Source organism: Mytilus californianus, unplaced genomic scaffold (assembly GCF_021869535.1).
Source record: "Mytilus californianus isolate M0D057914Y unplaced genomic scaffold, xbMytCali1.0.p SCAF_7, whole genome shotgun sequence".
Classification (NCBI taxonomy): domain Eukaryota; kingdom Metazoa; phylum Mollusca; class Bivalvia; order Mytilida; family Mytilidae; genus Mytilus; species Mytilus californianus.
In genome coordinates this window covers 114,049,500-114,057,510 of record NW_026262723.1, presented here as the reverse complement: position 1 = coordinate 114,057,510, position 8,011 = coordinate 114,049,500, and the positions used below count along the sequence as shown (strand labels likewise).

The 8,011-nt window shown below is 34.0% G+C and overlaps 1 protein-coding gene across 1 annotated transcript; it reads right to left on the bottom strand.

Annotated features, from left to right (window-relative positions):
* Positions 1-2,087: 2,087 nt before the first annotated feature.
* Positions 2,088-5,700, bottom strand: LOC127709641 (S-antigen protein-like). The gene is made up of 3 exons (XM_052215247.1): positions 5,658-5,700; positions 5,018-5,443; positions 2,088-2,119 (listed from the first exon to the last, which is right to left on the bottom strand). The coding sequence occupies exons 1-3, from the start codon at positions 5,698-5,700 to the stop codon at positions 2,088-2,090; spliced, it is 501 nt and encodes a 166-aa protein (XP_052071207.1).
* Positions 5,701-8,011: the final 2,311 nt, after the last annotated feature.

Sequence of the window (8,011 nt, the reverse complement as noted above, 5' to 3'; positions counted from 1 at the left end):
AAAACTTATCTAAGCAATACTGATTTTATTTAGAACATGAAATTACAACCAAGATTGGAATGTTGATTTAAGTCAAATTTTAAAAGGAGTATAACACATAAAACTTAAAAGGAGCATAAAACATAAAACAATGAGATGAAAAACATTGAAAAAGGTTAATGATGATATTTTGAAATAAACTAAACAAGAATGTGTCTATAGTACACGGATGCCCCACTCGCACTATCAGTTTCTATGTTCAGTGGACCGTGAAATTGGGATCAAAACTCTAATTGGGCATTAAAATTAGAAAGATCATATCATAGGGAACATGTGTACTAAGTGTCAATTTGATTGGACTTCAACTTCATCAAAAACTATCTTGTTCAAAACCTTAAACCTGAAGCGGGGCAGACGCACAGACCGAAAATTAAAAACATTATTTTATCAAGAAAATTTACATCATGAAAAATATGAAACAACAAAGCTAATTGTAAAGGTAAATGGAATTGTGGACGGAATTTCAAATAAATTTAACGGGACACAAACCTGAGCAAAAGACAACGTTATATCGATTCAGTTTGATTAAAGAATTAAGATTGGATGGAAAATACTTTATATATGTGAAGTTAATGTGATAAATAACAATCGAATTAAAATAAAGTGAATACACTGTTTAATACATCTGCTATAGATGCAAATATAACTTGACTTTAATATATCAAAATGAAAAAAAACTATTTGCCTGAGCGATTTTTAAAATGTCAATATTGGATAATGAAAAGCACCATGATTTTTGTAAATGAAATAAAAAGAGCAATGAAAAGCACCATTATCTTTGTAAATAAAGTAGAAAGACTCCTATTAACATGCTATATTAAAAAAGTCTGTCATTTAAATGTTCACAAACATCAACAAATTATATGCATGAAATAGTTCAGTTAATGTGTTCTTTTTTTATTAAAAGAATCAAAATTAATATAAGTATATATAAAAAACAAACATCACCTATGTATTAAAACCAAACATATAGACCAACTTTTCATTTTCATATGGAATTTAACATCACAGTTTAAAACATTTTCAAAAAAAGATCTAAAATAATCAATTTTAACTTTCTAATTTCTACATTTCATTTAAATCTTTCAGTGAATGTTCACTGAGCTTGATTTTGGTATAAATACCCTACCCCTCCCCTTTACAGATCACAAAAGGGAACTATACTTCAACTTTAAAAATGGATCTTGCTATTGAAATTGCCAAGGAATTGGAAAAAATGCCAAAAATCAAATTGGTAGACTGTAGACAAATACCATGCACAGTCGATTCAGAGTGTAGAAAGGAAATGGGGACTTTCAAGCATTACAGATAACTCTAACTTCAGCAAAATGTTAGTTGGAATCTACCATGACATTTTGCATGGAAACTTGTTAATGTCAGAGTCATCGTTGTACTATGCTGACAATTCCATAGTACTTTGACTTAAAGTGCTAGCTGATAAAGTTGCAAATGTCAGCATTTTGCAAATGTATCACAAGATACTACATAACAGGTGAACATTTTATTTTTACATTTGGTCATGATAATGGTCCGGCTTATTTCTCAACCTGTTTGAACGCCTTAGTGGGGCTGGAGGGGGAGGTGCCTCATTAATTACAGGCGGGAGTTGTGCCGGTGGTCCATTAATTACAGGTGGGATTTTGCATTTCAGCATACATATGTCTAAGTCTTTGGTAAAATTGAATCCTTAGCCCTACTCCTGTTATTATCAGCACAAATATTGCCTGCATCCAATGCACAATAATTAATTAACTTTAATTAAAGAGGCATTAATTAAATAATTTTAGGTGATGTTTCTTATTACGATTGCTTTGGTGAAAATAGAACACATTAAATTATCTCACTATGCCGAAGTGAGCTAAATCTCCTCAATCCCCCCCCCTCCCCCTCTGCTCCTCATCCGCTTAGAAAAGGCACGCTGCCTTACAGTTCGTCGCCAAGATTGTCTCCTACGCCTTTATATGATTAACGTGGTAAGTCCCACTGTACATCAATAATAAAATCAGTATTTCAAAAATGTGAATTAAAAATACACCAGACACATAAAATCAATCATTTGAGGTATCCACTTGGTTAATGTCTAAGTATTAAGAACAGTTAAAGAAAAATGATATTAAACATCACCCTAGTGTTGCGTCCATAATTGAATAGTAAGTATACATACACACCATTGACTACATTCCTTTTTTGCATGTTGATCAAACTTGCATGTATTATATATTAAAGGTGCCTGGCTTATAATTTATATTACACCAGACGTGTGTTTCGTCTATAAAAGACTCTGACATCAGTGACACTCAAATCAAAATAGTTGAATACATGTTGAATATGTACAATGTATGAAACTATTGTGCATCTTTAATTGAGGCGCATGGCGATTGCGCCTCATCTTGTTATACCCCACGCAACGAGTTGCGGAGGGTATAACGTTTTTGACCCGTCCGTCCGTCTGTCCGTCTGTCCGTCCGTCAGTCCGTCAGTCCGTCAGTCCTGTTTCTTGTCATCTCAACTCCTCTCAAACCACACAACAGAATTTCACGAAACCTTTTTAGATAATAAAGACATACTATGTAGTTGTGCATATCGACAGGAAATAACGATTCAATTCTTTTTCTAGGAGTTACGCTCCTTTGAACTTATTTACTTTAATGTACTACTGCAACAGTTTGTCATCGCAACTCCTCTCAAACCACACAACAGAATTTCATGAAACATTTTCAGATAATAAGGACATACTACGTAGATGTGCATATCGACAGGAAATTACGATTCAATTTTTTTCCAGGAGTTACGCCCCTTTGAACTTATTTGCCCAATATACTACTGCAACCTTTTGTCATCGCAACTCCTCTCAAACCACACAACAGAATTTCATGAAACCTTTTCAGATAATAAGGAAATACTACGTAGATGTGCATATCGACAGGAAATTACGATTCAATTTTTTTTCCAGGAGTTACGCCCCTTTGAACTTATTTGCCCAATATAGTACTGCAACCTTTTGTCATCGCAACTCCTCTCAAACCACACAACATAATTTCATGAAACTGTGTAGATAATAAGGACATACTATGTAGATGTGCATATTGACCAGAAATTATGATTCAATTTTTTTTTCTGATACAATTTTGTTTTCTTACACTTATTTTATTTCTCCAATGACAATATGGGGACGTGGGGTATGTGAGCGCGCTCACTAAGGTTCTTTTCTTTTATTCTGTTACATCTCCTCCTCCTCCTCCTCCTCCTCCTCCTAACTGATTTCATCATCCTGGTGCCATGGTGGTTGGATCAGATTGGATGAGGCCATATCATTTCTGAAGAAAGAAAACCAAGAATATTAATATTTTATTTTTATTCTAGGAAGCAGAACAGAGCACACTTGGATGGGTGGTTGGATTCGTGGTTGAGTCCATTGGTAAGTTGGGGATTTGCTGTTATTTCTGCCATTGTACAGGTATAAATTATTTGAAATACTAAGGACTTTACAACTCCAGACACAGATTACCTTAGCCGTATTTGACATAACCTTTTGGAATTTTTGGTTCTCAATGCTCCTCAACTTTCTACTTTATTTGACTTTTCAATTATTTTGATTTGAGTGTCACTGATGAGTCATTTATAGGCGAAACATACGTCTGGTGTAATATAAATTATAAGCCTGGCACCTCTAATATGTAATACATGCAAGTTTGATCAACATGCAAAAAAGAAATGTAGTCACCGGTGTGTATGTATATTTACTAATTCATTATGGACGCAACACTAGGGTGATGTTTAATATCTTTTTTGTCGAGCCTGCGACGTTTGTCGCAAAAGCCAGACATAGCGATCCTATATTCCGTCGTCGTCGTCGTCGTCGGCGGCGGCGTCCACTAATATTCACAATGTGATAAAAGTTTTTGAAATTTTAATAACTTTCTTAAACTATCCTGGATTTCTACCAAACTTGGACAGAAGCTTGTTTATGATCACAAGATAGTATCCAGAAGTAAATTTTGTAAAAGAAGAAATCCGGTTTATCCTTATTTTACTTATAAATGGACTTCGTTTTTCTGCCAGTTAACATTACATTCACTCTGTGGTTAAAGTTTTTCAAATTTTAATAACCTTCTTAAACTATCCTGGATTTGTACCAAACTTGGGGAGAAGCTTGTTTATGATCAAAAGCTAGTATCTAGAAGGAAATTTTGTAAAAAATTATTTCCTGTTTTTCCGTATATTATAAATGGATTTAGTTTTTCTTCAAGTTAACATTACATACAGTCTGCAGTTCAAGTTTTGAAAACATTTATTAGATTCATAAACTATCCTGGATTTTTACCAAACTTGGACAGAATCTTCTTACAGTCAAAAGATAGTATCTAGAGGAAAATTCTTAATATTTTTTCCCATTTTTGTTGAGCCTGCGACTAACAGCAAAAGTAGGCGAGACACTGGGTTCCGCGGAACCCTTACGAATTTTTCTTTTACTGTTCTAAATACTTAGACATTAACCAAGTCTATACCTCAAATGATTGATTGTATGTGTCTTGGGTATTTTTAAAAAAAAATTTTGAAATACTTATTTTCTTATTTAGGTACAGTGGGATTCATAACTTGGCAAGTTGCCAAGTTAATTATGAAAAGGCGTAGAAGACAATCTTTGCGACGAACTGTAAGGCAGCGTGCCTTTTCTGAGTGGATGAAGAGCAGAAAGAGGATTAACGAGATTGAGCTGAATTCGTCATAGTGAGCTCATTGAATGTGTTCTATTTTCATCAAAGCAATCATAATAAGAAACATCACCAACAATTATTTGATTAATGCCTCTTTAATATAAGTAAATTAAATATTGTACACTGGATGCAGGCTATATTTGTGCTGATAATAATAGGAGTGGGGCTAAGTATTCAATTTTACCAAAGACTTAGACATATGTATGCTGAAATGCAAAACCCCACTCCTGTTTTTAATAGACCATCGATACCACTCCCACCTGTTATTAATGGAGCACTGGTACCACTCCCGCCTGTTATTAATGGACCAGCGGCACCACTCCTACCTGTTATTAATGGACCACCGGTACAAATCCCACCTATAATTAATGGACCACCGGCACCACTCCCACCTGTTATTAATGGACCATCGGCACCACTCCCACCTGTAATTAATGGACCATCGGCACCACTCCCAGCTGTTATTAATGGACCACCGGCACCACTCCCAACTGTTATTAATAGACCACCAGTACCACTGCCACCTGTAATTAACGGAGCACCGGTACCACTCCAACCTGTTATTAATGGACCACCGGTACTCCCAACTGTTATCAACGGACCACCGGTACCACTACCACCTGTAATTAATGGAGCACCGGTACCACCCCCACCTGTAATTAATGGACCACCCGCACAACTCCCGCCTGTTAGTAATGAACCATCGGCACCACTCAAACCTGTAATTAAAGGAGCACCAGCACCTTCCCCCCCGGCCGTAAATAAACCACCAGCACCTCAACCTTCGACAATAAATTGACCACCAGCACCTCCCCCTTCAGCACCACTAATGCGTTCAAACAGGAGGAGAAATAAGCCGGACCATTATCATGATCAAATATAAAAAAAAAAAATGCTCACCTTGTATGTTGTATCTTGTGACACATTTGCAAAATGCTGACATTTGCAACTTTATCAGCTAGCACTAAAAGTCCAAGTACTATGGAATTGTCAGCATAGTACAACGATGACTCTGACTTTTGCAATTCTCCATGCAAAATGTCATGGTATATTCCGACTAATATTTTACTGAATCTGTAAAGCTTGAAATAGTCCCCATTTCCTTTCTACACTCTGAATGTTCTGTGCAGACCGAGCGCGGTATTTGTCTGCAGTCTACCCATTTGATTTTTGACATTTATTCCAATTCCTTGGCAATTTCAATAGCAAGATCCATTTTTACAGTTGAAGTACAGTTCCTTTTTATGAAAACAAGAATGTGATCTGCTCAGGGGAGGGGTAGAGTATTTATACTAAAATCAAGCTCAGTGAACATTCACCGAAAGATTTAAATGACAGACTTTTCATTGTCGTTTTGAATATAGCAAGTTAACAAGAGTTTTTCTATTTTATTTACAAAGATAATGGTGCTTTTCATTGCTCTTTTTATTATATTTCCAAAACCATTTTGTTTTTCATTGCTCTTATTATTATATTTACAAAAATCATGGTGCTTTTCATTATCCAATGTTGACATTTAAAAAATCGCTCAGGCAAATATTGTTTTCATTTTGATATATTAAAGTCAAGTTATATTTGCATCTATAGCATAATCAATCATACTCATATTTGAATGTTGAACTTGACATTTTCAAATCTAATTTGGTTCTTTCTTTATATGTATGTGTATAGTTATTAATTAGGTATTTAGATAGTTTATATTATTGTCACCTGTTAGAACAATGGCTATGTTATAAGAACATTTATGTGTAGAAGTCTTTGCAGATGCATTAAACAGTATGTTCACTTTTTTATTCCTTGTTATCTACCACATTAAGTTCAAAGTATTTTCCATCCAATCGTAATTCTTTAATTAAAATGAATCATTATAACTTTGTTTTTTGCTCAGGTTTGTGTCCCATTAAATGTATTTTTATATTCCGGCCACATTTCCATATGTTTTCAATAAATATTTTCTAATGGTTGTGTTGGTGATATAAACATATTCATCAGTTAGCTGATTTGTTACTAAATTGTTATTTGATTAATGGTATTGTTGTTTTATATTTTATGAGAAATATTATGTCATTTTCTTGATTGATATACACATGTTTTTCCATCTTTTTAAGAATTCAGTATTATTAATTTTTAACGGAAAATGTTTGTTCCCTCTGTATGTTATATGTGGTAAACACAATATTTCTAAAATCCTAGTAATTTTGAAATGTCTCAGTAAATATTATTTTGGAATATGATTTCAATTAACCACTTAGATACTTTAATTGTATCAGGATAACTTTTATATATTTTTACAATGAATATTTTCTGCTGATAATGTTGAATGATGTGTTTGTATGTATATATACAGCAGTTAGCTGATTTGATATTATGATTTTAAAATTGTTATTTGAAAAGAATCTTTTCATTATCTTAAAAAATCTAGAAATAATTTGTTCATAAGTTTGTTTCTGTTTAAAAACATCAGGAGAAAGTCTTCTACACCTCGATTTTAGCATATTGAATGGACAAACTTGTGACCTTTAACTAGCCATTTAAAACCAAGAGAAGGTTTGCTGGACTGACAATTTAAAACCCAGTGATTATTCACTGAACTGAATTGATGAAAGAAATCACAAATCTGATGGATTGCTCTAAATAAGTGCATTAGAGATAGAACTATCAATGTATGGTTTCAGTCTCTTAAAGTATTGCCATTGTCTTGTATTGAAATAAGGTCCTTTGATTGTTGGGTGTCCACTAATAAATTGTCTAAGATCAACCCATACTTCACTCTGAAACAGACACACAGTCGCATTATAATCCTGTGGAAGTTCAAATTGTTGAATATAGTCGCATATGGATGAATTGTATTGTTTTTATTATCTACTGGGTGGTTGGTTAATCTAATACAATCTGTAGCACTTTGTGTCTTATTTGATTCACAAACATATAGATAGTTAGTAATGGCTAGTGTTACACTTTTCACTGAAGGGAGGACGATAATTACCAACACGTTCACCATGTCTAAGTGAAAGTCATAATTTGCATACAGAGAACTTAAACTAGACTTCAGTCTTGAAGTTCTAAACGTAATGCCTGCAATACTATGCCCCCTTATTGAATCAATATCTTCAACGGAGTATATTCTTGGAATCATGTCTATATACTTTGCATTCAAACTAGTCATATGCTTAGCTTGGGAGTTGTTGCAAATATAATAAGTAGAAAATTATTTCTTTTCTTTTGTACTGCTGTATTCTTCTATCATTGTGCGC